The sequence below is a fragment of the Sturnira hondurensis genome, unplaced genomic scaffold (assembly GCF_014824575.4).
Source record: "Sturnira hondurensis isolate 20B ecotype Veracruz unplaced genomic scaffold, ASM1482457v3 Scaffold0022566, whole genome shotgun sequence".
NCBI lineage: Eukaryota > Metazoa > Chordata > Mammalia > Chiroptera > Phyllostomidae > Sturnira > Sturnira hondurensis.
In genome coordinates, this window is record NW_028095197.1 from 7,527,337 (window position 1) to 7,540,593 (window position 13,257).

The following is a 13,257-nucleotide window of genomic DNA, read 5'->3' on the forward strand; positions in this document are numbered from 1 at the left end:
TTCTGTTCCAGTGTTTTTCTTACCACTTTCTTCCTTGACCCCCCTTAGCCTACTGGTTCATGTAGGTAGAGACCCCTATAAATTAAGCTATGGATAGAAAAGTTTCTCCCAATCTGGGGTATAAAATCTGGAATTTAGACATTTGAAGTCTGACGTGGGGGTTTCTGGGGAGGTAAAAGCCCACACTGAAGCAAGACAGTGACAGCTGTGCACTCTTCACACGGGCTCTTTCCACTCCCGTCTCCTTAGGGATCTCTGCAAGGAAACTTGGGGGATTATTTTAATTTTGAAGCCTAAGAATTTTTCTGAACAATCAATTAAGAATACTACTTTCTTGACTTATGCTTTCTGCTGTTAGTATTCTGCTCACACCAGCTACAGTAAGTAAAAGGCCAGTGAGGTGAGAGGCTCTTTTCTCAAGATGAAGCCGCAGTTGTCCACAGCAGCAGCACAGCCTGCCGGCCTCTGTTGGCCTCCCGGGTCTGAAATACTGTGAGTTCTGGGTGAAGAGGAACCAGATGGCTGCTCTTGCCTAGTTTCAGCAGCAGCTTGATTATTCTTTCCCTGGAGTCGGATGGGAACAGAGTAGGGTTTTCCAACACTGTCTCTCCAGCACATGGGAAATAAAAGGAGATCCGAAATAAGTGAACAGCAGACCGAAGGGGAAGTACAGGCAGGACGAACCCCACCCCATCCACTCTCCACCCTGATACACACCTGCCTTCACTGCTTTGTTAGTATACTCTGTCTGCTCTGCTCCGACGAGGTTCCTTCCACTCAGAGAAACCATGAACTTCTGTGGGGATGAAGAGTGAACTGAAGATTAGCCAGAAGACTTGCATTTATTTATTTGCGTATGTCTAAATGATTTTGAAGGATAAACTTTTTAATTAGCAGGAACCCTTTCCTATAGTCAACCCTCATGTCCTGGGGTAAGTGAGATTAATGACTGTTTAGCTAGCTAATAACTTAACACTTAGTTAATGGCTCTGAGGAGATTTTACTGGCCACAAAGTGTACCTCATTTCTTGGGACCTAGATAATGTCCAAGCCCAAACAAGACTCAGAGAGAGATGGTCATAAAAATTCTTAAGGCTCAAAACTACAGCGCTTTCCAAGTTACCTTGTTACCCACCTTCCAGCAGGAGATGGAAAGAACCTGTGTGAGGAGTTTATAACCTTTGCTGCCTTGTCTTGCTTTTGGTATTTCTTGATCCATATTCTGCTTAGCTAAAATCTAAGGTAGGTGCATTCTAGAAATCCTCTTAGCCAGACTTTAAACTTCTAAATTCTAAATTTTATACACCAGATTGGGAGGAACATTCTTTACTTTTTCTACCTTATAGCTTTGCTTGTAGGGGTCTCTACCCAGCATCAAGGCCTGGAGGCCCTCAATTATCTGGCAGTAAATGGTACAAAGGAAAGCCGTTATTCAGACAGATGGGTTTTCAGAGCCTTGCTGCTGTTAAAAAAACACTCAGACATTGGGGGACTTTTTTCCTTTTTACTTATTTTTATATTCTGTTTTCACATGAGACCTCCACATGGTTGGTAGTGGTTTGTCTCAATAAGGAAGCATCAGGGGAAGCGGAACGTACCTGTACACGTCACCAAGGCTGTTTCCTGTCTTTAGGTCTGCCCTGCAACTGTGCAGATCAGTTCGTCCCCGTGTGTGGGCAGAACGGACGCACTTACCCCAGTGCCTGCATCGCTCGCTGTGTGGGCCTCCAAGACCATCAGTTTGAATTTGGATCATGCATTTCAAAGGATCCGTGTAATCCTAACCCCTGCCCCAAAAACCAAAGGTAAGTCAAATGGCTCCTCATCTTTTTCACCTGAGACGAGCACTTGCTAAGCACCTGCTGTGTACCAGACAGTGAAAATACAAAGATGAATTAAGAAGGTCCCTGCCCTGAAGAGTTTCGGGTCTTGAAGGAAAGAGCCATGTAGAGCTGCTTAGCAACGTGCCGTGCGATCAGGGCCCTGGAGGTGGAGCAGTTGGTGCAGCCTTAGGGAGGCCTGGGAAAGCCTCTAGAGGATGTGATGTTCAGCGGGAAAGATGAGTAGGACATTGCAGGCAGGTTTCCCATGGAGGAAGGTGGTGGTGGTGGTGAAGGCAGAGAGAACAAAGCTCTTTTTTTTCTTTTCTTTTTTAGCTGCACCAAAGGCGTATTCTAGCTTTATTAAAGGGCCAATGCTGCAGAGTCCCATCAGTTTAACAATAATTTTTTAAAACGGAAAACAGGGACCAGGGAAGAGGCCCCTGACGAGGGGCAAGGGGAGCCCTGCTCATGGCACCAGGCCTGGCCACAGGGTCCCGTGGCGTTGCTGTTGCTACGAGGTCAAGGGCAGTGATGGTTGTATGGGCACTGCCCGTTCGTTCCCCTGGGTTGAGGACCGTTACTTCTGATGTGTGCTCAGCTTCTGCAGGCCCGGGATCTTGTCCAGCAGACCCGAGACGAAGGCCTCAGTGGGTCTGTAACAGTCAACCAGCAGTTCCTTGACCCTGGCAGCCCGGGCGTCATCACTCTCCGAGTCCAGGAGTTCATCCACGTTCGTCTCCAGCTCTGGGATCTCCCCTTCCAGGCAGTCATAGAGGCAACTTGATTTTTCTTTCCCTGGAGTAGAGTGGAGGAGAACAACATAGGGGTTTACCAACACTGTGTCTCCAGCACATTGGAAATAAAAAGAGATCAGAAATAAGAAATGAACAGGAGACTGATTGGGGAGTAGAAGCAAGACGAACTTAGGGATCCACTCCTCCAGGCTAAGGCGCTTCCATAATTCCTTGTGGTCATACACAGTGACCTTCCCTTGGTGCCTCACTGGGCCCTCGTCATCTGCTCATCTGCGCTGCCCAACCATCACCTCCAGTCCTGGGCCACCACTGCCCCACTGGGGAGCCTGGCCCCCAATGCTGCGCACCCCACAGGGCCATTCTCCACTTCAGTGGCCTCAGGGGCAACTTGTGTGGGCAGAAGGCTCGGCCCCACGCACCTCCAAGGACTTAGGGTTCTTCCACCTAGTGACTCTGCCAGCTCCTACGGCCTCTAGTCCTCCTCTGTTTCTTCTGCATCAGCCCCGCAGATGAGGGAAGAAAGGCGCTGGAGGTTGCTCCTGAGAAGCTTTTGTGGTTCGGGTTTAAAAGTGGTATCCGTCTCTGCGTGCAGCCACATTAGATTGTCTACACCCTGGTCATTGGCCACAACTGCCTGCCAGGGAGACCAGGAATGTAATCTAGATGTGTGCCCAGGAAGAAAATTAAATGGATTTGATGAGCGTTTAGCTAATCTACCACAATGCTTAACCTTCCTCATATTAAGTGAATATAAATTAAATTAAAACTGCCATCGTGTACCATTTTCCATCCATCGGACTGGTGAAGATAAAAAGCTTAATTAACATAACATAGGGGAACAGGCACTCCCATACTAGAGGGGGTTGGAGGGAGGATTGGGACGTCCTCTGTGGAAAATGTGGCCAAGTCTAGCAAAGTCTTACAGGCACATACTCTTTGAATCAGCATATACAGATGCTTATACTTACATGAATATCTCAGAAAGAATTAGTAAGAGATTGGTAACAGCAGTAGCCGCTGGTGCTCGGTGACTGGGACACAGAAGTAGGAGAGACTTATTTTTCACTGTGTATATTTTGTACTGTTTCAGTTTCACCATGGGCTTATATTATCTGTTCAAAAAATAATTGTTTAAAAAATAAGTATTCATTCATAAAGCCTGTACTGATGTACCAGGCATCTTTTAAATAGTGGGTTACAACGGTAGGCAGACACAGTTCCTGCCCTGATCATGTTCACTTTACCCCCAGGTTCTCAACTTTTCCAATGGATCTTATTTCTATATACTTAAATTGAAAAGTTTTTCCTTCTAAAATTACCAAATTTCACCCTGGATGATGTGACTCAGTGAATTGAGTGCTGGCCTGCAAACCAAAAAGTCGCTGGTTCGATTCCCAGTCAGGGCATGTGCCTGTGTTGTGGGCCAGGTCCCCAGTTAAGGGGGTGTGAGAGGCAGCCAATCAATGTATCTCTCACATCAATGATTCTCTTTCTCTCTCTCTCTCTCCCTTCCCCTCTCACTAAAAACAAATAAATAAAATCTTTAAAGAATAAATAAAATTACCCAATTTCTCTCAATAGCCTTGGTTCTCATCCCTTCCATATTAATAGATGACTAAGTTCTAAATATTCTTTTCCATTATTTCTCTTCAAATGTCTCAAATTTCCATAAAACCTTAACTGCATGCGTTCTTCTAAATCCCCTGAGGAAAGGCAACCCTGCGTAGTAGTCGTGATGATGGTGGTGGTCATGTCCGTGCAGGAGGCTCATGCCTAAAAGGAATAGAAGTAATTTCCTTTCATAGTAAAAAAGTGCTAGCTATTATATTCTTCTTTTGTTTTACAGACTAACATTTGTATATCCTGCTATTTCAAAGATCCAGTGAACAATAAACATTTTAATAGGACTTATCTTTCTATAGAAAGTTATAAATACCTCCCTGACTGCTGTGGCTCAGTTGGTTGGGCATCATTCAGCAAAGGGGAAGGTTGCTGGTTCTTACTCCCAGTCAGGGCACAGGCCTGGGTTGCAGGTTCAGTCCCCAGTCAGGGCACTTACTAGAGGCAATCAAATCGACCAGTGTTTCTCTCTCTCTCTTTCTCCCTCCCTTTTCCTTTCTCTATAAATAAATAAATAAATAAATAAATAAAGTCTTTTAAAAGAAAAATTATAAATACCCTTTATAGAAATGAAGGAAGCAGAAAAGTCTAAAGAAGAAAATAATCATCATCCCTAACCCCTCTGAAGTTCAGGAATTTGGAGTGAGGCAAGGTCCTGATGTTTCCAGGAAAACCCAGCCCTGTGGGGTGGCATTCTCTTGGAGATTTGCAAACAGCCAGCGTCAGGTCCTCGGCCTTGTAAGCACAACCACCTGAATTTTCCAGCACATACTGTGAAGCCTTCTCTTAATATAGACTCCTGTTGGCCAAGCTGAAAATTACACCCCTAAAAATGCTTCACTTAATATTGGCTGCAGGCCTCCAGCATCACACCCCAACCCACTTGATGGCTTCCTGTCATGCCATTTCTATCCTACGCGTCCTTTGCCCCTGCCCTCAGGATTGCCTGCCCTGCCCCGGCACCACTGTCCCGACCAGCACTCCTTTGTCCGTGCTGCTCCCTCCGCCTGGCGGGCCAGTGCAGCCGGGGGCCTCTTCTCCCAGTGCTTTCTCCGTGAGCACTGAGTGTGTGCTTCTCTACCAGGTGGCCCACTTTGTGTGTGTGCTTGACTCTGCTCTCCCTAAGCTCTTGGGGGCAAGAAATATTTTCAGTTTCTCGGTTGCTTTCTCCTCGACCTCCTGTGCCTTGTCAGTGCTTTGCGCGCCTCGTCACAGTCCCTCGTGACTCTCAGCGCTGCATTTATGTTTTCCAGATGTGTACCCAGACCCCAAGTCTGCTTGACGACTTTTGATAAGTTTGGATGTAGCCAGTATGAGTGTTTGCCACGACAGCTCACCTGTGACCAGGCCCGAGATCCTGTTTGTGACACAAACCACGTGGAGCACAGCAACCTCTGCACTTTGTACCAGAGAGGGAAGAGCCTCTTGTACAAAGGCTCGTGCCAGGTAGTGTTGTTTAGCTGACAAACCCAGGTGCATGGGGCATAAGGCTGGTTATGGTCTACAGACAGTCAGCGGTGAGACCACCTCAGGGTCTCCTGTGAATCCTGTCACATCTGGAGAACCTGGCCCTCTACTGAAAGCGAACCAACTCAAGACGGGCTTTTTCTCCCGGCCCTGGAGGACTTCCTTGCTAGTGGTGTGCCTTTGCCCATATAGTGTACACACAAGAAAAGAGAGCGGCTTCTATAAGAAAAGAATTTGAAGTCTCATGCTCCTGAATCAGCACATCTTCACTTCCTATAGTTCTGTGGGCCCTCAGCAGGAAGCCAGTCAGAATGTAGGTGAAAACAACCAAGAAAAGAGCTCTTTTCCGAACACTCTTCCAACTGAAGTCCCTAACATAGCCCTGAAAAGTTCTCTCAGACAATGTCTTTTTCCATCAGTTTATCTCTTGGCCTTTTAAGGTTGTGAAATCTGTATTCATTTTTTCAAAAATAACCCCAAGGACGAGCCCGCTGCGGCTTCCCACACACACCGCCAGTCGGGTGCCGGCCTGTGCTGGGGGACCCGTCTCTGGGCCCAGCGTCCCCTGCCCACAACCACGCCACACCTGCCGTGATTGCTTCTCATTTCCTGGTCCTCACTGTCGGAAACTGCCCCCGCAGCCCCCCAGCCTGTCTCCTGGGGCTTGTTTTTTTTTCAGAGCTCGTGTCCCATCAGCACTGATACCTGCCACGCTGGATTCCCAGTGGAATCTTCCTGCTTGTCCCTCTTCCTGTCCACAGCTGTCCCCTCGCACTCCTTACCTGCCGATGGACCTAGAGTCTCCGCCCCCCGATCTCTCTACTCTCGCTTCTCCTTAACCCTTACCCAGTGTGAAAGGAGAAAGCCTCCGTATTTGCAGGAAGATTCATCTTGTTTTCTTCAAACACTTTTTTGTCCAGCGCTTCCAGAATAATAGAAGTCTGGGGGCGGGGAGAGGGGGTGTTCCTCTCATGTTGGTTCACGTGAGTGAGCACTGAGTCCCAGAGAGGCTGAGGACAGTCATCTCCTCCCTTCATTTTGGGACACTCCTGTTGTCCCCCACCACCATGCTTAGCCCACCTCAGCAGCTTAATTAAGAGGGTCCCAGAATTTATACCTGTGTATTTTCTCCCTCCTGAAAAGAGGGAGGCCTCCCACGTACTCTCAGTTAGGAGATGTGATTTGTTTGCCCTCAGTCCTTCTGCAGAACCACGGAGCCCGTCTGTGGGCACAACGGGGAGACCTACAGTAGCGTGTGTGCTGCCTACTCGGATCGCGTGGCGGTCGACTACTATGGGCCCTGCCAGGCCGTCGGCGTCCTCTCGGAGCACAGTTCCGTCACAGAGTGTGCTGCTGTGTCGTGTCCTTCGCTCTCGGTGACTGAGTGCAACCCCATCATCCCGCCCGGTAGGCCGGCCAACGACGTTTGGGGTGGGGTCGGGGTGGGGCCCAAAGACTTGCTGGTCTGCCTCCAGACAGTGAGTCACTGAGGAGAGGAGAGTTACCTATTTAAATTTTCCAAAAAGTCTTAACTCTAGCTGTTGCTGATAAGATGCATAATCCTGGGTTGACCTCGAAAAGCTGTGGATTACCTTAGATACCATCTGGTCTAATGGTTTTAAAACAATATGGCAAACTTTCAAAAAGCAAAATCTTACAACAAGCACCAATATATGAACAGGTAAAGCAATATTTAATCACTAAAATTACGCTTATTAGTTCAAGTGCATAATGTTTACTTTAATGATATGTTACCACCAAGTTAAGAAATAAAGAATTAGCAATTACTGAGTGAATAATTGAAGTAGTTTTGATGAATACAAACATTTGAAACAGAAGATAGTTGTTACCTTAGATTGGCCTTGGAATCCAGTTGTTTGAGTTGCATATAATTGAGAACATCTTGTTAGAAAGACTGTTACAAGTGACAACAGTTTTTTTAAGCAGCTTATGTTGTAGTCTCTTACTCTTCCGGTAAACAGAGGGGGCAGGAGAGACTTTACAAGATGGCACAGGGCAGGTTAGTCTGGAGCCCAGCAAGTTCATCCCTCCGTCCGTGAATTAACCCACTGTTCATGGGGCTGCCAGTGTGTGTCGGATACTCGCCTAGGCACAAGGGACACAGAGCTGAGCAAAAGAAAGACCCTTTCCTCCTGGAGACCATGTTCTGATATTTTGTTTTTGTTTTATAACAATTTAAAATAATCTTTAAAATTATATTAAACACTCATGGAGTCCCTGAAACACCTGCCGCCTTGTTTCGCAGGTAGAAAGCAAAAGCCAGGAGAGCGCTTGGCCCAAATCACACAGAGAGCACCGAGGCAGGCAGGTCCAGGCGTCGCATCTCTTGGAAGGCCAGCTCGTTCCGTGCTGTGTCTTACACCACACTGCCTCACCCTGAGGAGTAGTGGGAGATGAAAGCAGGGGTGGAGGAAGGATTTTGGAAAGCGTGTAGATTGCAGGACCCCAGGTGGTCAGGGTACATGCCTAAAGTGCAGTCCTGGGGAAGGCCAGCTGTAACTCTCCTAACACAAAATGGAGGGTTGGTAATGGAGGGTTGGAGGGTTGGTAACTACTTTGTATTCTTGTTCCTAATCTGAAAACACATGACGTGGTTTCTCTTACGCAGGTGCTTGCTGCCCGTTATGTGCTGGCATGTTAAGAGTTTTATTTGACAAAGAAAAACTGGATACTATCGCCAAGGTAAATTGCTTTATATGGTAGGTACTGTTGAAACCTTATGGACAAAGTTCTCGGTGATCCATCAGAGTAGAATGTGTTGTCCCATGTACGGATAAAGAAAGTAATTTGCAGAGAAGCAGCTTGCCCAAGGCCGTACAGGTCATAACCAGTAGAACGAGGGTTTGAACTCAGGCTGTCTGGCCCCGATCCTGTGCTCCTTTCCTCCACGCCCTGGCTGTGTGGTGATCTTGCTCTGTACCTCGTAGCCTGAGCCTTCCTGGGAAAGTTCCCATCCTGGCACAGTAAGCAGAGGCAAAATCAGGCAGCTGGAGGGTGGGAGATGCCCAGGCGGTGCCTGGGTTGCCTGCCCTCACAGTCCCATTGCTCTGTGAGTTGCTTTCGGAGCCAGCCGCCATCTGGAGTCCCTGAAACCCCTGCCCCCTTGTTTCGCAGATGTGAGAGCCTCGCCTCTTCTCTTTCTCTGTGCCGGCACTTTCACTGCTCCCCGTTGCGGGACCGGGCTCCAGCCATGCAGCAGCCCAGAAACCTGGCACTGCCTCAGAAATGGTCCCCATTTTGATTAAACCACTTATATTTTTACAGAAAGACGCTCATTATTTCCCTGTGGCATCCAACTCAGAACACACAGTCACTAAAAAGCACTTCTGGTGAGAGTGGTTTTTCTTCTGGCTACAAAGCTCCGTGTCAGGCAAACCCGTTGGAATGGACTTTGTGGAGACTTAGAGTCCAGCTGGCAGGGCCCTGTGCTTAGGGGTCCTTGGTCAAAAGAGCCTCCTTGCCTTAGGCAAAGTAGCAAGGCCACTTAGGCAATAATAAGGAGGGGTTTTTTTCTGGTAATAGGAATGTTTTTCTCTTTCTAGGTGACAAACAAAAAGCCAATAACAGTTCTGGAAATACTTGAGAAAATCCGCATGCATGTGTCTGTTCCACAGTGTGATGTATTTGGGTACTTCAGCATTGAATCGGAAATTGTGGCCCTGATCATTCCTGTCGATCACTATCCAAAAGCTTTGCAGGTGGGGTTCAGCGTACGATCTGCAGCCATCTTGTCAGTTTTAAGTTCAGTGGACTTGGGAGGGGTGGGCACAAGCCCGGATGGAGGCATTTCGGCAGGGCAGGAGGGAGAAGCAGGGCAGTCTCGGACAGAGCTGCACCCGGTGAGCACTGTGTCAGGTGGCCGAGGCCAGGTGCACATTTGACAGCAGAATGCAAAGGAGTAGGGCCAGGAGAAGTTGAGATGCGTGACTCAAAGGGTGCAGAGATGGAATGCAGCCGCTCAGCGTACAGACAAGACAGCTGGGCCAGGTGACGGGAGTGACGAAGGTCACACAGTGAAAGCAGAGATGACCCTTGTCCCCCAGGGCTGTGCTCCCACTGGGGAGGAGGAGCCCACCAGAGCCGGTCTTGGGGACCCCAGTTTTCTTCCTCACAATGTCGAGGTGAACCTTGATCAAGTAGGCCTGAGTTTTAGCTTCGAAATAGGAGGGCTCAAGTGAAGGGATGAATACGAACAGCCTGTAAACTGCCATCGTCAGAAAGCTCACTAAATCCAATCCCCTTCCTCCCGGTGTGTGAATAGGCACTGAAAATCCATTCCCTGTGACAGCATTTAACTCTGTAAAGCTACTGCCTGAATGTGGATAAGCAGTGAGAAGATCGTGGGAAAAGAGAGGGCAGTGGCATTGTGGGTTGTTTCCTTTCTGATTTGACTTCCATTGATGCTGTTACCATTTATGTAATAAATTAAGACTATAATTAAATGGCATCTTATCTAAGAAAAGGACAAAGTGAAAGCATATTCCCTGTGTTGGAATGTATATGGAATTTGACTTGACCTTCTCCTGGGTTCTCTGGTTTTCTATTAAAAGAATCGGACCTTCCTCTCCTAGATTGAGGCCTGCAATAAAGAAGCGGAGAAGATCGAATCCCTCATCAACTCGGACAGCCCTACTCTGGCGTCCCACGTCCCGCTCTCTGCCCTCATCATTTCCCAGGTGCAGGTCTCCAGCAGCGTGCCATCCGCTGGCATCGGGGCCAGACCTCCCTGCCGCTCCGGCCTCTTCCTCCTCAGCCTGGGCCTCACCTTGCACGTGGTCCGGACGTGTAACTGATGGCCCATGGAAAGTGCAGCTGTTCCTCAGTCTGATTTTCTGCCTGTGAGAGACGCGTGGGACTGCTGGTTTGCAGCTGGCGAGTGGCCAAGTTAGGGCACTCACCACCTGTTCACCACACAGTATTTTTTTAATCTGCCAATATTGATAAGGGTTTTGTTTTGTTTTTATAAATGGAAAAACATGTTCTCCCAAATACTAATGCAAAGAGAATGTTTCCTTCTGGTGGATCACTGCCTTCGGTTCACATTTGGCTCGTTAGATGGCTCCCTTGCTCTGGAATATATTCAGTGTCACTGATAGATGAGATGGCCACTTTTTAGAAAATAACCCACTATGCGATGGGCTTTGCATCACAGGAAGTTCATTTCAGAGTTCCTGTGAGTATTAAGGGGCCCCTGATGTCTGTGTGTGTGCTTACAGATAATTGCCTCCTCTATCCAGACGCGAGGGTCACAGTAAAGAGCCACTGCCATTGAAGCGTGGAGACAGAGTATCCTTGGAATTATTACGTGGGGCATCAGGCAGAGTTAACTCACAGAAACGTAGTTCAGGATCGCACCTGTCGTGGTAAGCGAAAGCAGGCCACCCACGTGGCATTCACATGAAATGTGGTGATCTCGTGGTTGCAAACGTGCGCCTGTGACTTCTGTGAGGGGAGAAGGTACAGCACATCAGAGCACCTGCACTGTGCGTCTTTACGTCACCCACGGTGTGTTCTCGGGTGCTGTCTGAGCTCAATTCCAAGTTTCTAAACATCAGTCTTTAAACCAATTGCTGCTACTTATATAATTGCCAAAAAGTGAAATAATTAGTAGTTCATGTAAATACTACATGATTTTTCTATTTTATTATGAAGAAGGTAAATAGCCATATTTGTAAACTGACAATCATTCGTGTTAGCCTAGTGCTGCCCGTTTATGAAGACACATTTGCTCTGTGTGACGTGCACAATGTAGATAAGTGTTCGTCTGCCTTCTTTTCTGAGATAGAGTTATAAAGAATTACGGTTTATATATTTAAAAGTGTCAATCTAAGTATTAAAATGTTTGCATGTTGTCTAAGAAGTTGAATATTTTGAATGTGTTTCACAGTTTGAAATAAGCTATTCAGTGTAATGCTTCTGGTTTGTATGCACCTAAACTTAGATTCTACATGAAGTATTTTTCAGTATTATATGTACCCTCTGAAATATGTAAGGATATGCTTATACCAAAATGTTTAAAAGTGGGCACTTAAACTTTCAGAATATCTCAATGCCAATGTAGCATGTTTGTTGCAATTGTTTTTTCTATATAAATGTCTTCAATGCAATATACTGGAAAGCTATTTTAATAAAAATAATTTTATATGGTTATGTATACTTGAGGGCAATGTGGACATTTAAAATGAAACCACTGCTCACTCAGGGGAGCTGTGTCCTTTGCTCTGGAATTGGGGGTGAGTTATTATCGCAAGCCAAGGGCGCTGGGAAAGTGGGGCAGCTAGAGCAGAGCTGGTCAGGGGTGACCAGAGGGCGGGCGGTGGCAGAGTGTCAGGTACAGAGACCGAGACAGCTTTAGACCCAACAACACGCCGGGCAGTTCTAGCCCCACCACCTTGGGTCTGGTGCCCCAGCTCCAGGCTGTGTCCCTCGACAGCGAGAACTTTGGACTGTGGGCTCAGAGGGTCTGTCGACCAGGGCCTGAGAGGCTCATCCGTCCAGCAGAGGCCAAGGCCCCAGAACCCCAGTGGCTGACAGCCGAAGAGGCTCGGCTCTGGCTCCCATCACACGGCCGCCGCGGGTCCACTGCACTTCTCCACGTCATCTTCACTTCAGGACCTATTCCAGCGTCCTCACAAAGGTGGGGCAGAGACACAGAGGACCACGACTGGCCCTTAGGTCTCTGCTTAGAAGTGACACTGGCATTTCTGCCTGTGCCTTAGTGGCCTGAGCAAACCACATGGCTGCTCCTGAGTTCAAAAGGTAGGAATGTATAATCTTGGCAGGGGGGTGGGGGTTGGAGGGAAAGAGCTGGGGGAGGGAGTGTATTTTAAACAATAATGTAGTATGAGGTTCTTTCTCATAGGGATGGGATGAGAGCCAGGGTGGACTAAATTTTTCACCAGGAAAGCAGTAGAAGTTTCATGGTCTGGGAAGGAAATACAAGAAATGAGAGATGCTTGGGTTTGGGGGACCAGGTATGACAAGGGAGAGAGCAATCTAAATGCTGGCCCTGCTCTGAGGGCGGTCATGAGAACTCTGAAGCTGGTTTTGGACAGTGTAAGCCCAGCTCGGGTCGAGGAAATAATGCCCCTCACTTGCCAGCTGCTATGGTGAGCACACCAGCCTGCCTGGTGGACAGGTTGTCGGGCGTCAGAGCAAGATGGAGACTTAACAGTGTTCATTAGGGTGCCTGTGATATGAGCTGTGGGACATTTGTTTCTAGTGAAGGAAGGGTATCAGCTAAGAGCTCCTGAAGGGCGTTGCCCTCAGGGTTTGCCTGTACAACGCAGGAGCAGGTGATCTAATTGCAGACAGTGTGATGGGAGGTGTGAGGAGGAGGAAAGTCTTAAAGGGAGAAGACAGAAGGGTTCTTAGGGCTTGATTTGAGCTGGGCCTGGTGGAAACAGGGAGTCTGCCATATGGCATTTTGAGCAGAGGTCCAGCCTGAGCAAAGGCATGGAAGGAGGAGAGTCCGGGTTCCTAGTGGTAGCATCGGGAGCCAACCCATCGGGAAGGGGTGGCCAGGGGAAGTATAAGGCCAGTCAGCTGTGCCGGCCTTAAATACTGGGCCA

At 47.9% G+C, this 13,257-nt stretch overlaps 1 protein-coding gene across 1 annotated transcript in view; it reads left to right on the top strand.

Moving 5' to 3' along the window:
- The window catches only part of RECK (reversion inducing cysteine rich protein with kazal motifs), a 61,388-nt gene extending 49,552 nt beyond the window's left edge, over positions 1 to 11,836 (top strand). Inside the window, exons 16-21 of the mRNA XM_037035909.1 lie at positions 1,634 to 1,805; positions 5,452 to 5,644; positions 6,862 to 7,072; positions 8,295 to 8,368; positions 9,229 to 9,384; positions 10,258 to 11,836. Of these exons, the coding sequence (XP_036891804.1) occupies positions 1,634 to 1,805; positions 5,452 to 5,644; positions 6,862 to 7,072; positions 8,295 to 8,368; positions 9,229 to 9,384; positions 10,258 to 10,479 (1,028 nt within the window). The 3' untranslated portion in view covers positions 10,480 to 11,836. The remainder of the gene's footprint in view (positions 1 to 1,633; positions 1,806 to 5,451; positions 5,645 to 6,861; positions 7,073 to 8,294; positions 8,369 to 9,228; positions 9,385 to 10,257) is intronic.
- Positions 11,837 to 13,257: the final 1,421 nt, after the last annotated feature.